We start from the raw sequence: 19,329 nt of genomic DNA on the forward strand, positions 1-19,329 counted from the left end.
CCCAATTTTCCTTCTTCTACTGCTTTACAGAGAAAGCATCTAACTGTAGAATTGCTGGTGGCTTAAAGGTTTAGATATTCTTCAATGAGTAATGTTTTATTAATATTAATAAAGGCAGACTGGTTTAGTATTCAAACTTTTATAGTCCAATCCAGGTGTTGGTCAGCCAGATTTATATATCACTGCAGCTAGTTTTAGCCAGATGAGCCATTTTGAATAAGAACGGGTCTGGACCGAATTAACCACTTCATGAACGGGTCCAAATCGGATCCGGGCCGAATGCACTGCTTCATGAGCGGATACGGATGTGGCCTGGATCCGTAATCCCCATCCGTTCTGGAGCCGTCCCACCGTGCAAGTGGACTCAGATCCGGAGTCTACCCATGATACCTCCAGGACGGGTCCAGTGCGGAGTCAATTTGCTATGGGGGAGGTAAGGTAGGTAATAAAAGTTCAATCTCAGAAACTATCGTCTATATGGGTATTTTTTTATTCTTTTTAAATAACCTCACTTTAATTATAAATGTTCTGAATTTCCAAAAATTGTCCTCACTTTCTAAAATATCATCACTTTCTAAAAATGTCCTCCCTTTACAAAAGTGTCCCACTCTAAAAAATGTCTTCCCTTTCTAAAAATGTCCACCCCTAATCCCATTCCACTCCTATTCCCTGTTGTTTGTCTTGTGCTTGTTCCTCAGAAATCAAGAAATTCATGCTGTTTTCTCAGAATAATATAATTTACAACAATAACTGAACTTACATTCTGTTGGTATGTAATACGTGATAAGAGCACATATTGAGGGGAATACAATGTTTATTTGCAGAGGATTTCAGTGAGTGTCCAGAGACAGCCCTGGCCTTGTTGAAGCTGAAACTGTAGTGAGACCCTGTGGTGTTCAGCTGCACCCAAGCTTGCGGCTGTGAGCTGATGGTAACAAGTCATATGCAGATATAACTCTGTGTGTGACTTTTGTAAGAAGCTGCAGGCGTCTCTGTGACTAAGGATGAGGGGTGTGTGAATGAAGTGAGTGCACAGAGGGTGCAGGGTTTCAATTTTTTCTGCTTTAAAACACAAATTTTTAGTCCATTGGTCCATCTAGTCCAATTTGTTTAAATGAACAAATATTTACACTAGAGATGCGCCGATAGATCAGCTGGCGATTGGTAAAGGCCGATTTTCAGCATGATCAGTGACGGGTCAATCAGTCTCAGATATCTGATTCAGCGCTGGTCAAATTCACACCACATGATGGTTCACGTAGCACAGACAACAGCAAAGACACGAAGTGAAGTAGACATGAAGGGCGCAATTTGTAAAACCTGTAAGGCCAAAGTAAGCTGTGGAAGAACAACCCCAGGAAAATCATTCAGAACAACAAACGTTATCAGATACTTAAAGGAGCTATTTTTAAGTTTTGCTATTGCTACATAGCCAACGTTAGCATTAACAGCTGCTAAACAACCAGTGTAGAACAGATGTGAAGGGATCAGCATCAAAATTCATTCCTTTACTCACCAAGCATTGTCTCAAGCAATGGAAAGCAACCACTTCTGTTTCTATTTCTATCACTTCTTTTCTTCTACCAAAGTTAGCATGCTAGCCAGCTAGCCCCAGCTGGGTCATCCCCTCTGGTCATAATGTTTCACAACTGATTTTTTCACTTGATTTTGAACCTTGCGCAATCTTTTGTCATTTTTCAGACATGTGCAGCCCTTGAACAACCGCATCATCTATGAAGACGCCTACTCCCTCTATCCCATCTAACAGTTGCTGGTGGTTCTGTGGAAAACATGTGGAAACAATGCTTCATCTTGCTACGCCAACACAAATAGTTTTGCATATGGACTGATACCAGACTGTTGACAAGCACTTAACATTTAACATTTTCCTGACCATTACAGTGCACACTGGCTCGCTACTTTGTCTACATGTTACCGCAGGTGTGCGCTGAGGTATCCAGGCTTCTTCCCTTCATCCTCTTCTGACTGTTCTACTCTGTATCAGCTCGTGGAATGCCTCTCGTCCAGTCAAATTGCTTGGTCAGAACTAACTGTTGTATAAATGTGCATAGCTTGGCACTTTCCCTGTCCAGCACAATTTGGTAGACAGGTCGAGCTCCTGTATTGGCTCTAAACACTGGACACCATCGAGGCTGTCCTCCCCGAAAAAAAAAGCCCACAGGTCGTCTGTGCGAGCCATTGTTACCTACCAAGGGTAAGGACAAACGACCTACATGGTCATTTAGGTTGGAGGGCTTGTTGGACTGTCTATGTCCCCTGGGTTGCCAGGTCTGTCTTTGTCCACCTCTCTCAGTGACCAGCCTCACATGGTTCACAGCACTGTCTCTCTGAGTAAGGGCTGTCTATCCACATGACACAAACACACACACACATGCTGATCATCAGTGAAGCTAATTGGATGAAATGGAAATTTTGTGACTCACCATCATATTTTGACCCCTTGACTTTGACCTTTCGTTCCTCTCTGTACACACATACAGTCTCTCTCACACACACACACACACACACACACACACACACAAACAGAAAAGATTTTATGTATTTCTGCGACTCTTAAAATTGAATCAGTGACAACCAGCTGCTCATTTACAAACACACGTGAGGAATGAAAACTCGAGTGGAGACATGTGAGCATTAAATTACACAACACACAGCACGTCTTTAGTCTTGCTGAAGATTTTTCTCTGTGTTGCTGATTTTAGCTCAGGACGAGATACACTCTTCTCTTAAAACTTAGAAAATAATGTGATGTCATCTAATTTCACACAATTTTCAACTAGTTATTAAATTAGAATTAGTTACTGTAGGATGTTATTATTTGAAATTATAGTAATAGTAATATCCTGATAGCTTGATTTTGCTGATTGAAGATTTATTGGAGTTCTGTGACACCACTACCAGATGTTTTCTCTCTCTGTTCCTGCTGTGTCATTCAGATGCTTCACTGACAGAAAAAAATACAAACTGTGATGCTCGGCAGAGACACAAACTCAGAGTCCAAATAAAACCTTCCTTCTTCCATCAGATTGCAGACGTCTGAGTCAGCTCGCAGAGAATTTGAAGTATTCTCTGATGAGTTCAGGATTTTACACACTCGATTTGTTTTTAGAGACACACGTCAGTCTGTGGAGAGTTTGACTGTTTGTCCTACTTACACGGACAGAAAATCTTATCACCGTGTCATCAAGAGAAATAAAAGACCCAGCTTTAAATCTGTCAAATAATACTGATACTAAAGTAATGATAACAGAGCTCAAGAAAGACTGAACCATAACTAAAATAAATTAATACATTTTACAAAAACTTGGATTCACAAACTCATTATTCATTTTTTGATATGTGAAAGTAAAAACGCCCCCCATAAATGAGACTGATTGAAAAAGACAAAACGTCCACAAACGACACATCCTCAGTGTGTTGTTGTATTTTGTTTCAAAAAAGAAAAATTTTAACAGTAACTTCATACAGGGGCTTTTGACCCCTCAGGCCCTCGGGCCCCTCGGCTTGTGCCCAGTTGTAATTCATACATAGGTCCAGGTCATGTTAATTGAATTACTGTCATATACAGGTGGGAAGCACTGACAAAAATGTGAAGTAAATTCATGTATTGAATAACTAATTGCAATTGGTGTTTTTTCACCAGTATGACAGTGACAGAGGCACTGAACTAGATTCCAGGTTGTATTAAAAATGGTATTAAAAAGTCTTCAATCGAATTTGGCGATCACTACAGAAACCCTCTATTGTCATCAGAGGGATCTGTGTGTTCATGGCTGGCTGCAAACAAAAAATAAAGTTGATGGTGAAATTTAAATTGAAGGTGAATATAAATGTTACCATAGACTCATAAACAAAAAAACAAAAACTAAGTTATGACAATTTTGTAGATTCTGTCCCTCATCACTTCTACTGGAAGGACATTTTTGTTTAATGGCCAGTTAATTCAAGATGAATGATTACAGCAATGAAAATCTGTTTCACCGTTCATATAGGAACTTGACTATTGTTCTAAGACTACTTTGATAAGCTGGGAACCATATTCCTTAAGTCACATGTACCTAAAAAAAAAAATTTTTTTTTTGAAAAAAAAATGTACCTACAGTGTTTTTTAACATTTAGGCATGAAATCTTTATAATCTATACAGAACTGGATGCCATTAATACACAGTTGAAAATTGTTGTTCCCATCAATGTCGTACCAGTGTTACCAACTTAGTTTATTGTGTTAGCATGCTAATATTTTTTAGCACTAAACATAGTACAGTACAGCTGCGCGTATTTAGTCATTGAGCAAACTGATATTTTGTCCTGATGATGGTGATTGAGGAAAAGTCAGGGGATCCCCAGAGTCACAAGGATTCAGCCTCTGGGGACCAAGAATTTTTGTACAAAATTTCATGGCACTACATGCAATAATCAGAGAGATCCAGTCTGGAGTGGTGGAGTGAGAGACTGATGTTGCCACCCACAGAGCCATGCTGCTCATGTGGCTGAAAACCAGCCTGATGTCCCAGATAATTCATCAGTTATCTTCCGCTATGACACATGACCACCGATGTCTGACCAGCCATTATTGTGCTGATGAGCTGATCTCACCATCAGACTGTCTGTCAAAATACCGTCTGATTTTTTTAAATTGACTTGTATCAAAGCAGAGCCGCCTGGTAACGGATATTTACTGCTACTACTGCTACTACTACTGCTACTACTACTACTACTACTATTACTACTGCTACTACTACTGCTACTGCTACTGCTACTGCTACTACTACTGCTACTACTACTGCTACTGCTACTCTCAGTTTTACTGTGTTGTGTGAAAATCCTGTGGCACATTTTCCGGCCTCATGGAGGTGAGGCCGCAGGGATAAAGAATGTGCAGGACATGGCCGACTACTTATAGGTCACATAGGTCCAAGAATGCCAAATATGCGAATGACATTTTAATGGACGTGGCCACATTTTTCACATTTTGACTGAGGTGAATGATGGCAATAATTTCAGGCGTTCAGCTGAGCATTAAACACACGGAGGCAGCGGCATCCAGAGCAGTGTGTGAGGGAAATTATGATGGTATGATTGAACACATGTGTTCTGTCTTTGTGTGGAGTTCATTGCCTGACTTGATTCATTTTACATTTCAGTGTTAATCTGACATCTGCGCTAACAAGGAGACTTGGCTGGTTCACGATGAGCTGTAGCCCTTTGCTGCATGTCATCCCTCTCTCTCTCCCAAACTTTTCCAGTCTCTCTCTCACTGCATCTGGAATGAAGGTGTTTATAAGCCTTGTTTTGAAATAATTACAGGAAGTAACAAACAGAGATTTCAGCAAATGTTTGGCTAAAGAGATTTCCAGTGAAATGGTCCAATGTGGCCTATTGGGTAATTGTCTTTGTTGATGTTTCGGACCTTTGCCAAAAGGCGTGCAATACGGTTGCATGCCTCTGTGTACACGTAAAACTGATATTAAAAGCACTTTCCCTTGAAGAATTCTTTCTTTCATAAGTTATATAGTCAAATTACACAAATGTATCTGTTAAAGACTTAGACAGGAAGAGAAGATTATCTAACACTGATCGGATTTCTGTTGGAGATTATTTCACATACAGTAAATCCTTCATTTTAACTGAACTCAGCGAGGAGCAGCAGCTGCTCCATTGGTAATGGACAAATAGACGTTTAACCTGACGCTGGCACTTGATGGAAAATGATGGAATCACCAAAATTATTGCAGTTTAACCGGAAGGGGATATAGATATTTTTTACCAAATTTTATGCCAATCTATCCAGTAGCTGTTGAGACATTTCACTAAAGAACAAAAATCTCAACCTCAGGAACAGTCCCCTACACACTCAGAGGTTTTGGACTCTGACTTCCTCATTATATGTGTGTCAAGATACTAAAGTCTGCACCAAAGTGATGGATCAGTGCCATCCCTGAAACTGTCCTGCTAGCATGGCTAAAAAAATGTATTATATACTATATATATTATATAAATAATAATAATAATAATAATAACTATATTATAAAACGTTTCATGACATGTGGCTTTTTGTGTGTGTGTGTGTGTGTGTGTGTGTGTGTGTGTGTACATGTGTACAGTATGTGTCAGTGTAAAACATTTCTTGAATATGGCCTAACATCAATCTGTTTGTGTCTCTAACCACCAGCTCCGCTCTGTTCATTAACCTGCTAACCAGCTTCCACATGGCTCCTGTTAAATAAAACACACACACACACACGGGGCACGTGTCAGACTAAAAGACAAGAGACTGGATAAAGTACAGACGGATTAATTGGTTTTATTTTCAGACAGGAGAACATCGTTGTCATATGTGACCTGTTAGCTTTTCATTCAGCTTTCATCTCTGCAGGGGGAGATGTACTGACAGTCGGCTAATAGTTCAGGTTTTCATTTCTGATGGACACTGACACTTCTGACACTGCGGTATGACTGGGAAGAGGGAACAATAAAAGCTCACTTCCTGTCGGTTCTTCTGGTCCGACCGGTTCCAGGCCGGCTCTGGTCCTAGTCTATCGGATCCACATGAGCCTCATTAGCAGCAGCTGATCAGAGCAGCAGCAGGGGAACATGTGCAGTGTGTTAGTGGTCATGAGATACAACGTGATTGCTTATTACACTGCCCAATTTACTTCTTCTATATTAAATCCAGCTCTGTATCTAAGTCTGACTAATTAAACTTACCTGATCTAGTAACATTTTTAATTGTGCTTATGTCAGAATTTAACTATTCATAATGATCTAAGCTGATGTTTGCTCATTCGAAGCTTGTCAGCTAGCTACAGGTTCATTCCTGGTTCATTCAGCTAGGCTTACAAGTAAACGTTGATAACTTGCTAACTGCTGCTGCAAGCTATTGAATCACTAGCAAGCTAACAACAAAAACTAGTTAGGATATCTACTGCTTCCGATCTAGAAATCGTCACATAAAACAGAAAATTTTTCTTTTTACATTTCTTATTTTTGGTACAGATGTTAATTAGTCGGCTTTAGCAGTGCTGGTAGGCAGATTTTGTTACGGTTGGACAGAACCAGTCATCATGCTAGGCTAAGCTAACTGACTGCTGGCTGTAGCCTTATATTTACCTCACAGACATAAGAGTGGTATAGATTTTCTCATCTAACTCTTAGCGAGAACATGAATGTCAAACTATTGCTTTAAAGCTGATATAACTGCTATTTTTACAATAATTTAGCAAATGGTATTTTGAAAGGAGTTGTTCCCCACAGGGAATCTCCAGAATCTTCAGCTGTTTCACAGAAACAACCCACAGTTCCCTTCCTGCTCAGCACCAAACAGCAGACAGACGCTGCTGGTGAACATTCGGAGCATTTAGCAATGAAAGAGCCGGATAGTTTCCTCAGGAGTTGGAGACCAAAAACAATCAAAGAAGAGTCAATGATGACAATCTTGCTCTGTTTGTTTTATTGAAAATTCCCTCAAATCATTTAGCCCTAATTTCACATCATAAACAAAAGAAAAATAAATTGGATATTGTTGTGATTGAAATTCTTGTAAGCTGAAGAAAACGCAGTGACCAGGAGGTCAGATATCTCAGGCAGAAGTATTTATTGAATGCTGACGCGCTGCGGAGAAAGTGATGAGTGAATTATAGTAGTGCCACACCAAGTTCTGAAGATGTCGTGTCTGACTATGGGTTTATGCCCCATAGTATCACATGGTTGCAACATTTTACCGGACCTTGCTCCATAGGTTAAACTTTACTCTAAACAATATGTGAAGATAATATCGGTCACCGAAATCCTCATTGTCACATAGTCTTGTTCTTTTCCCAACTTAGCTCATCCTTGACACTAACTAGATTTGGGCAATATTCTCTCAAGTCTAAGCTTTCCTCCTACCTCCCTATCTATATGACCCTGGTTACCCTGGCAACAGAGGAGAGACGTGTCATAAAAGTGTCCAAACAGTAACCCATTATATAACACGGTGAAGGTCGTTTTGGCCTGCACCCTACGCAGGTGAGGTTTAGGAAAACATGGCTGGTTTGTGAGCTTGGTGCTAATTTAGGTGTCACTGTTGCCTGAGTGAGTGAAAGAGTGACCTGAAATTAACTCTTAACTTTGTGTGGGTGTGCGCTGGTTTGTCTGTGTTTATTTTCTCAACATGTTCATTACGGCTGTAATGAATACTGCAGCCTGCGTGTGCATGTAAATATTTGTAATGTTGTCCATCCATATTCATACATCTAGTCTGACTGTATCAGTGTGTGTTTGGACAGCTGACTCTCTGTGTGTGTGTGTGTGTGTGTGTGTGTGTGTGTGTGTGTGTGTGTGCTGAGCCTTAGGATCAGAGTTAGAGTGAATTAACACTGAAGTAAAATCACGTTACTGTCAGCGGGGGCGTGACGCAAAACCAGACCCTGCTTACACAACCAAAAAAAAAAAAACTCCCAGGGTCCTGTTTAGATAGAACACACACACACACACACACACACACACACACACACACACACACCCACACACACACACTGTGGCTCCATTGGGTGCTGCCGCTGAATGGACGGGTTGTTGACCAATCAGGAGCATGTGACCAGTGAATATCTAGACCGATCAGCATCAGCTGGCCGCACTCTGACTGTTCCTCCGTCACGCACACACACACACACACACACACACACAAACACGCATGCACAGTTAGTGACAAGGCTGCTCACTGCTACACACACACATCCATTCTGCTTTATAATCATCGTCATCATCAGTCGTCTGTCATCCGTCCATCATGCACAGCAGAGAGCAGATCAGGTAAGAAAACTCCTATTTCACTCTTATGTATCAAATATATGTTTTCATGTTGTGCTGTTGTGTTATTTCCAGTATAAAGATCTTTTTGTATACTTATTTTAAAACATTTATTTCCTAAGGTTTTTGGCTTTTGACTATGGACAGTGTGTATTTGTGACCTCTTGTCATTGCATATTGACCTGCTGTGACCATTTCAAGCAAAACGTTCTCTCTATTTGAATCGTATCCAGACGCCTGAAAATGTGAAATTACTCAGTAATTCACAAAAAAACAAAATCAAACATTAGAAGAGAGTTTGAAGAATAATGTTCTTCTTTCCAGTCTGTTTAATCAGCCTGTGACCCCTCAGATTTATCTTGGGATCCCTTGTTGGGGTACTGACCCCAGGACATGACTGAACATCTTTAACACTTCATAAAACAGCTTTGGATTTACAGTGTGCTTTAGTTGCATGGACGTATGTAAAGGTTCCCACTGGAATTTACATGTAGGTACAGTGGAAGAAAATGTGACTGTACCCATTCTGCACAGCTAATCTTCATCATTCAAGTATTTCTGACCACTGCAAACTCCCATTTCAAAATGTTCTTTTACCGATATCATCAATGTTTGTCAACACAGATACTCAGGAGTCTCCAGGGTGATTTAAGCATATTATAGGTTTATGTTCTGACTATCAGTTTGAATTATTTTAGCTTTGTTTCTGAGGTGTGACTCAGAGCTGTAGTCCCTTCAGAATGAATTAACAGAAACTTGATAATAATTTATTTCTTATATAATCAAAGGTAATTTCCTCCTCTCTCTCTCTTGTCCGTAGTCATGACGAATACCAGAAGACAGCTGACTGGTTGATGTCTCAGACGAGGCACCGTCCCCAGGTGGCGATAATCTGCGGGTCCGGACTGGGGATGCTCGCTGACACCCTCAAGTGTCAGGACTCCTTCGCTTATTCTGACATACCAGGCTTCCCCCAGAGCACAGGTGGAGATGAAGTTTCATTTTACTGTTAACAGTATGAAATAGATTTGTCACCAACTGACAGCATCTAGATTTTTGACAGAAACAGAAAGACATGTAAATGAGAAAAGATTTACTGGGAAGTCGGCTGTATTAAAACACTGGATATGTGTGAACAGAGAGCAGGAGAGAAGCAAACAGATAACGAGCTGAAACCGACTGACATTATGGCAAAAATGAAAATACGATGCAACGACGTAATTGGTGTGTTACGTCATCCAGTGACATCTTTGCCACTTCTCCACGAGGCTTTAGCCACTTTGCATTGAAAGTAGTTGTTTACAGCGGTTCCACGACTACGTCATCAATTGTTGCACATTGACCAAACACGGTCCAGCCAGGTACTAGGTTTCGATCTCGTCTTGTTTTGTAATGTGCAGGACAGCAAACTCTTTCACAGTTGTTTCATTTATTGTTTAACAGTTCGTGTTTTTATATATGTTCAGAGACTGTAAGTATTTTCTGCAGCTGTAAATTCATGTAGTAGACCTACAGAGTCCAAATATAAAATTAAAGCCCACTATTTTCAACTGAAGAGACAAAACTAATTGAGACCAACAACTGTAAATCTATGTTAAAATTTCAATTAATCAACTGTGTTAAATTCACAAACAGTTTGTACTTTTAGTCTCCAAAAGCACGATTGTGTTGTATTTTAAAAAATCATTTAAAAATGAAAATCTTTTTATGAATAGTTCTCTGTACTTTCAGTGATCTGATTTAATTTAATTTCATTGTGCTGAGTTGTTTCATCAAGATTCTCCTAAAGCACCGTGTAAAGGTTGAAAAGTGCTTTATAAATAAATTTTATTCTTATCAATATTACTATATACTTTCTCACGCACAAAAGTGCTCAAAGACTACAGACAGCATTACTGGTACCATTAAAAGATGAAACTGACTACAGCATGCATGAGTAGTAACTGACAGGTTGTGTTTAGCCTAGCTTAGCACAAAGACTGGAAGCAGGGGGAAACTGCTAGCCTAACTCCATCAAAAGAAAACTACTCCAAAGTTGTGTTATTTACAGGTTGATTTACATGCGAGCTGTAAACTTTTTGTGGTTTGATTACCATCACTACTCCTGCCTCTCACTGTGATCCTGACTGTGTGTGTCTCAGTGCAGGGTCATGCAGGTCGACTGGTTTTCGGGGAACTGAAGGGGAAGACATGTGTGTGCATGCAGGGTCGCTTCCACATGTACGAAGGACACTCACTCTGCAAGGTATACACACACACACACACACACACACACACACACACACACACACACAAATATGTCTGTACTGTACTTGTGGGAACCCTCACAGAACGAATCAATTTCTTATCCTACACGCTTATTCCAAGTCTGAACAATCGAACAGTCCTTTGAAGAAGTGAGTGGCGGACAATGTCTTCACTGTATGAAAAATGTTTTCATTCTCAAGAACTGAAACTCTGTTTTTGTATTTCTTGTGGTTTTGTGTTTGCAAACAAAAACCATAAAGCTGTGTTGCATTCAAACCAACTTCATTTTCCCCACACTGGAACATTGCCATGAATGCATCATTTCAGAGTTTCTCCACATTTAACTGATAGTAAATACAAACAGAACAACAACTAATAGATGCAAATAAATCCTTGATATTGGAAACAGTACATGCATATGCACATGCGTGCACACACACACACAGACACACACACACACACACACACACACATACGTACACACACACACACATACGTACACACACAAACACTTACAGTGAGCTGACATATGACTGTAATCAGCAACATGAACCTGAAACTGTAACATGGTGTGTGTGTGTGTGTGTGTGCGTGTGTGTGTGTGTCTGTGTGTCTGTGTGTCTGTGTGTTTGTGTGTGTGAACCCAGCTCAGGTCATGCATGGGTTCAGTCACATGCAGCCTTTTAGCAGACTGTTCAATGCTGCTATTGTTTCCTTCTATATAACACGTATACACACACACACACACACACACACACACACACACACACACACACACACACACACACACACTCACGCACACACAGGTGGTGCTGTATAGAGGCTCCTTCACAACGAAACTGCTGAACTAACACAAAAACCATTCAGATAAAATTTAAAGTTACTACTCCTCATGAATCAACAGGTAACTGCATGTGATTCCTTTCCAGTTGCTTAAAATGTCTATGAATAGTCAAATCAAATATCATCAAATATGATCATATGTTTTTACAATCTTAAAAATTATTTTAAAGCATCATCATATCTGCTATATTAACTATATGAACCTGTAGCTCTGATAGAGGCCCTGGAACCAAAATGACATGTGGACTCCCATTAAATCTTAAAGACCTTCAACTTAAAAACTTGAAAGCAACAAGTTGATTTGATCATTGATAATGTTTGATAATCATTAGACTGTAAGACATAAATCTTTAAAATTATCTCACAAATATATAGTTTCATTTAAAAAAAAAAAAAAGCCTCAGTAATTTACTAAACCATCTGGCCACTTAAGCTTTTAACAAAAGTCACTCAAACAGGAGGAAATAGTGAATTTGTTGGGGACTTTTTTCAGATGCAGATTAATTCACATTTGGTGCTCTAGTGTATTTACAGTCTGTGTGTGTCTCTTCATCTGTCAGACAACGTTTCCAGTTCGAGTCTTCAAGCTGTTGGGCGTGGAGACTCTGATTGTGACAAATGCTGCCGGCTCATTGGCTGACAGTCTCCAGCCTGGTGACATCATGATCATCAAAGACCACGTTAACTTCCCTGGACTGGTCGGTCTGAACCCGCTGAGTGGACCCAACGACGACAAGTATGACCTGGTTCTGTTAATATCACTGTTTCATGTCTGTTTTTCTTCTTCTTCTGTTTTTATAAATTCTTTGGTTCTTGTGTGGTTGTTTGATTATTTGTCACACTCCTGTTGTTTAGTGTGATCATATTGTGATGTTATATGCTTGTGTTTGAATTCAGTTGTCATGGAAACAAAGTGTTGATACTGCTGTTTTTATTGTTGTTTTGTTTCAGCTGTTGGTCGTGTTGTTTACTGTTTGTTGTTTACAGGTTCGGTCCTCGTTTCCCAGCCATGTCAGGTTGCTACGACAAAGGCCTGCGTTGCCTAGCATTGGATATTGCCAAGCAGCTGGGCGTGGCCAGCCTCATGCAGGAGGGCGTGTACGCCATGGTGGGAGGGCCAAACTTTGAAACCATCGCTGAGGCCAGACTATTGCATCGACTGGGGGTGGATGCTGTCGGTACGACACACGCACACACACACACACACACACACAGAAACCAGAAATAGTAAAGTCCTGCTAGTGACCCCTAGAGGCTGCATTACTGTGACAGTATGAACTAACCACTAACCACTAACCACTAACCACTACTGCTCTGAGTAGATGCAAAACCAGAAAATGACATGATGCACTATTTCACATTTTTCTGTTCTCCTCAACTCGCTGCTCAGTTCTTCGTCTGTATGCACGGCCATTTTGAGTAGCTATGTTTGCCCTGCTGAGAAAACCCAATTTTAATCAAATTGTCTAAATGACACTTGCTTCCTTGTTTGGTAATCATCTCAGAAAAGTGCTTGGAATACCGAAAACCTAGTCTTGACCAGGTAGCACTCTCCGAGTTTTTCTGCAGAACCCCTCCACTTTAAATCTGCAATCTGTCCTTTAGAGGATGATGTACCTTGATCATGGTGTCTACAGTGACTGTATTCTTAGAAGTACAAAAAGTACAAGTAGTATTATTCACAGTATTATTCCAGTATTATTCCCAGTACTGTCAGTGCTGCTGTGACTTGTGTCAGTAACCCCTCAGGTGTTGTGTGTTTACAGGTATGAGTACGGCTCCTGAGGTCGTCGTAGCGACTCACTGCGGTCTCAGAGTCTTTGGTCTCTCTCTGATCACCAACAAGGTAAACACACAGTGAACACACTGATCAATAAATTGATCGGTTGAATTGGTTTGGTGGATTGATGAACTGTAAAAAATAATAAAGCTGTAGGAAACAAAGTGACTGATCAACTGATCAATACAATTGATATACTTGACTTGCAGGGGTCAATCAATCATTAACATCCACCAGATGTTTGATTGAATGACTTACTGATCTATGTTGCCTAGTAAAGAGTTCTTAGGACTTTCTGCAGTGTAGTTTATTGAATGATTAATTATCGATTGATTGATCTGTCAGGTGGTGAAGAGCTATGAGGACTCTGAAAGTGTGAACCATGAGGGCGTCCTGGAGGTCGGCCGGCTGCGTTCTCACACTGTGCAGCAGCTGGTGACTGAACTGATCAGCAGAATGGAGATCAATAATAACAACACCATCAATACTGCTGTCTGAACACACACACACACACACACACACACACACACACACACACACAAATATTGTGTATATATTTTATAATTGTATTTTGAGCATTTTTAGAGCTTCTTCCTGTTTTTGTTTATCAACCTTATTTTTTATTTCTGCTGTTATAAAAACTTTATTTATATCACCATGGTGCCTAATAATTCTCTATCAGGGTAAATATGAATGTAAGTATTCATTCGTGATATTTTATTAATCCTAAGATTAAGATTAATATAATGTTGATAACTGTTTGATGGTGCTTTAATATAAAAAGTTATGACGATGATTTTTCTGTCTTCTCTTGTACCTTGTTTGTGATGAATTATTGAATTTCATTTTGTAAAAAACAAACAAACACTGACTCCTTGATCCATATTAATCTGATTAAAATATGCTGCCAAATATCTCATTTCCTGTTTGTGTTGATCAACTAATCTGCGGCTGAGACAAAGGAAACAAAAATCAAGTTTTGTTTTTGAAATAACAAATCATGAAATGGAAAACGGAAAATAAAAACTGACACTGAAAAAACAGAAATCCAAAACTGCATTTGCGTTTTCAAACAAGTCTGAGACGGATCTATGCACCGATGAACCAGCGTTACATACGTAACCACAGTTCTGTGAATTGATGACTACGTCTAGATTGATTTTGGATTCACCCTGGAAAAGACAACAAACTGCTTATACAGTGAATCTATAGACTGGAACCAGAATCAGCTGATAGTTCTCTAAAATGACATACTGTATAATTTACTGACTAAAAACAGGATTTAGGGTTAAATTACTTGCTCTACTTGTAGATGCTGCTGGAACAATAAGGTTTCCTGACACACAGATTTCCCATGATGATCATCTTAGTGGAGTTTGTCTCTGGATGATTCTGGTTGGTTTAAGAAATATCAACAGAGCAGAATGTTTTCTTTCAACTGTCTCAGAATGACGGGGTGAAACCTAGCAGATCATTTCTGAACAACAGACTGATTTTCTACAAACCACAGGATCCCAACAGGACAGGCGGGTATGTTAAACTTGCAGATCAATATATGCTTGAAGAGGAATATTTTACAGTGACATTTGTTGTACATATTACTGTGACTTTGTGTTAAACCAACGCTGAACAAGTGCTGCTGGCATCCTCTGGCTGTTCACTACAGTAACTATATAGGCCATGTGGTCAAGGATTCATCTTCCAGAGAGTAGGAAATTAACTTAGTTTCTTACCTGCTTGATGTTTATTTTCTCACCTTGAAAGTGTTTAAGATAAGAGTCCAGTCAGTTTGTGATTTTAACAGTGTTCCCACAACAAAGAAATCACATGGAAAAAGTTCCTTAAACAACATTTGTGTCAAGAACAGTGTTGTTCTGTTGGGAGATCAGTCTGACAGCAAGGTCCATTTATTAGCTGTTCTGGTGTTTTCAGTTGTATAACATGATCTTCCTCAGCAGGTGGAGTTTTCTCACACTAGGAACTATTCAAATATCCATTTTTTCTAAGCCCCTTAAAGAGGTCTCATTCATGGTGGCTTAAAAGCTGAGGTCCAAACTCCATCTGTTACGGAAGACTGTGTTATGCAGTTGAAAGCTCCAGAACAGCTACTAAATTGACTTTGTTCAATTCAAAAATAAACTCTAAATCTTAATGTTGATCTACTTTTTTTCTTTTTTTTTTTTAACCCTAAAACAGGTGTGTGACGATGACCCATGAGGTGACCTTTGACCTCTTCTTCATGTCCCTGGTGGTTCTTCTGCTGGTTCTGATGGTTCTGCTGGTTCTCTGCTGGATCCTCAGACGAAGCAGAAACAGGTAAGAACCGACATCATCATCAGTTCAAATCTGCAACAGCTTTGATCCAGCGCTGTTCACATTCATTTTTCTTTTGTCAGCGCTGATGTTTTTGACTTTGATCTTGTGCTTTTAAGACATTTTCAAACGTGTGTGGTTTAGCCTGGTTGAATCAGGCGCACGCCAAACAACTCCACCAAGACCCCTTTGGAGCGAGTAGTTAATTCTGGTGTGGTATGTTTGAGGTGATCCCACCTACAAGCCGACAGCTGCAAGGTTGAGCTGAACGGCTGCTGTAGCCAGGTACGGTCGGCATGTAGGATGTGGAAGAGCAAAATCAACAGCCGGCCGGAGAATGGACCGAAGTCTGAGCTGGAGGAGAAACAAAGTGCAACGTCCTGATGAAATGTGGGGGGATGACAACATCTACCAGCGTCTGCAAACAACATGAGTGTTCAACACAGAGGCGACATTATGTAAAGCTCTTTCACAAGAGTACGCACTCACTCAGAAGACACACCCTCCTCTCTGTGTTTCCTCTCTTGCTCTTGTCCCAGACACAAGAGCAACCACTGTAGTTTAATGGCAGCCAACTGGAGATTATCACCACCGACTGTTTATCTCGATGTGGTCAACTCCTAACACTCACATATAGTGGATGGAAATGTTCTTTTCTGCCTAACATTTGGTGCATGCATGCATGTTGTGGTTCAGTGTTTTGAAGCATCTCTCTGGGTTCTGTTTCCTCAGAAACCTCACGGAGCTGAAGATCTCAGCTGGACAACCCTCTCGTGTCCTGACAATCAGAACAGACCCAGACCACGCGCACCAGATGCTGGACCAGCTGCTGGACCGGGTCTTTCTCCAGGCAAAACCACGACCAGAATCCGGAGGACAGCCTGCAGCAGAATCCGATGAGGAACTTGGGGGAGAATTTGGCTCAGATTCGGGATCAGACCCAGGAGTTTCAACAGCGGCTTCTTTTCCCAGCAGAGGTAGGTGTTATTGAACCGAAACCTTTCAGATCTTTTAAGATTTACCCTTTCAATTTGTTTGCAGTACTTATTCCTACATGTGAAAAGAATCAAGTGAATAACACAAAGAAAAGTAGAACTAGAAATAGAACTTACAGTATGTGTTTTTGTTCTGTCCTGCAGCAGTTAACACTGTTCACAACAAACTGAAGAAATGGGTCACTTTTGTAGTTCCTTCATCAGGTGAGAAAAGGAAAAGTAAGAACATGCATAGTGAAAACGTATTAATTGTAAAATTGAACTAGCTCCAGAAAGAGAGATGCTTTACATAAGAGTTTTTAGGGTGTCATATTTTTTAGCCTTTCAAAAATCAAAAACACAAGAATAAATGGCCTTTAACTTTAATACTTTATTTACTTACGATGATTTTCATTGTTATTATTTGAATTTTTATATATTTATTTTATATCTACTTAAAAATTGACTTAATTAGATGATAAATATCAATATTACTAATATGAATGAAATTAATTTATTTTAAATAAATCAACATATCTCTTTCTGATACTATTTGAATTTTTATTTGTAGTACTATTATTTTGTAATTATTTTATTTTATGTAAAGTATCAATGAATAACTGTAATTAATTTTACAATGATGCACTCCCCTCTAGCCTCTCCTCCTTCTCCTTCTCCTTCTCCTTCTCCTTCCCCGCCTGAACCTCCTCCCCCCGATGGAGATCAAACCAATGACCTCTGCCCTCAGCAGGTGGATGTATCCCAGCATGCCTCTCTCTCGTCACAGGGTTCTTCCTGAAGTGCAAAGGAGGAGGAGCAATATGATGAGCCACAAGTTTAGAGAGAAATAAATGGATAAACTGTACTTCCTGTGAGGGTAAAGAGCTTTTTGGCTCTGTTTAGTATGAATAGCATCTGAGAATACCTCAGCATAATCAATCCTACACAAGATGATCAGAATTGGAAATATATCAGCCTTCTTTCAAGTTTAAGTTCATTATTTTTTATTTGTCATTACAAATATAATAAAAACATCTTAAATAAAATGGACAGGACCAGACTGTAAAAACTGATAAAAAGGCTGAAATATTAAAAAAACTAAAATATATGGTTGCATCAAAAACCTTTGTTTGTTCAAATAAGACTTTTTTGATCCCCGATGTGAAATCTAAGTTACAGCCGCAAAGAAAAATTAGGTGTGCAAACAGAAAACAGTTATTTGAATAAAATAAATAAAATAATAAAATAATGAGAATTTGAGAGGTAATATTAAAAATAAAACAATATTGTGCAACTCCAGCGTGATTTGATGCATGAATATAACATAATATAGCAAAGTAAATGATAAAACAAGATATATAAAAATATGTAGGTGCTACTTCTTCTTTTCCTTCTTTGTTCAAATATCATATTTAGATCACTGGCTTAAAGTAAACTATGTCAGTTTAATTGATTATTGTTATTGATTATTATTTCCTAATCTGTTAAAACTGAGTTAACTGATGTTGCATTTCCTCCGGCGACCATGTGGGGGCAGCAGGAGTCAATATTCCACATGCTGCTACTGTTCCTACAAACCACTACAATCAGCACAACAGCTACTCATTGGTCCATATAGTTCTAATGCAAATAATTCATTTCAACACTTGACCTGTCTGTGTAATAAAGTAGTTTAGAAATCAGTGATAATAAAATTTGACCGGACATTTGCAAGGGCTCTATCTGGACTCTTCCTTATTTATTCACAAAATGTACAAATTATAGTAGGAACAGTACAAATTAAACAACTGAAGCATCAAATGTGCCTCTTAAAGTCTTCAGTCGTTTTATGTGCTTTGCTATGACAGACTTTGTTGAAGATTCAAAAAAGTTTTTCACATCAGTTGAGATAGTTTAAAGTTAGAACATTGTTTTTTTTGTTGTTGATGATTTATAGATGTATATATTTCTCAAAAAGATAAGAGATTTAATAGAGCTTTACTGTCATTGTCTCTGATCGGGTGCCGAGTCATTCAGTGCTGATTAGGTTGCTGCATGAATGTGCAGCAGACAAATCTGCAGGAACGATGCGATGCAGTCATGTCACATCTACCAGAATCTCAAAGGACAGTTTCCAACATCCTGTGGAATCCATGACATGAAAAACTGCGGCTGTTCTGAGAGCAGGGGGAGGAACTACCCAGTGTTAGTGTCGTGTTCCTAATATTAAGTGCTTGGTGAGTGTGTGTTGGAGTAGTGTAAGATAAATGTGAGTTAATCTGAATTTAGCTTTTCGGTCTTCATGCATGTTACCCTTCGTGTACATACAGTGTTGTATTGCACATTCTGGGACAGAAACATGAGTTGACAGTTTTACCAAAC

General features: G+C 39.5%; 1 protein-coding gene across 1 annotated transcript; it reads left to right on the top strand.

Moving 5' to 3' along the window:
• Positions 1-8,571: 8,571 nt before the first annotated feature.
• Positions 8,572-14,600, top strand: pnp4a (purine nucleoside phosphorylase 4a). Its single transcript, XM_023416113.2, has 7 exons — positions 8,572-8,814; positions 9,632-9,795; positions 10,953-11,056; positions 12,462-12,637; positions 12,889-13,079; positions 13,668-13,747; positions 14,027-14,600. Exons 1-7 carry the CDS (start codon positions 8,792-8,794, stop codon positions 14,177-14,179), a joined length of 891 nt encoding a protein of 296 aa, XP_023271881.1. The 5' UTR covers positions 8,572-8,791; the 3' UTR covers positions 14,180-14,600.
• The last annotated feature ends 4,729 nt before the right edge of the window (positions 14,601-19,329 follow it).

Source organism: Seriola lalandi, unplaced genomic scaffold (genome assembly GCF_002814215.2).
Source record: "Seriola lalandi dorsalis isolate HSWRI2012SDOR001 ecotype SW California unplaced genomic scaffold, Sedor1 jcf7180002054561, whole genome shotgun sequence".
Classification (NCBI taxonomy): Eukaryota; Metazoa; Chordata; class Actinopteri; order Carangiformes; family Carangidae; genus Seriola; species Seriola lalandi.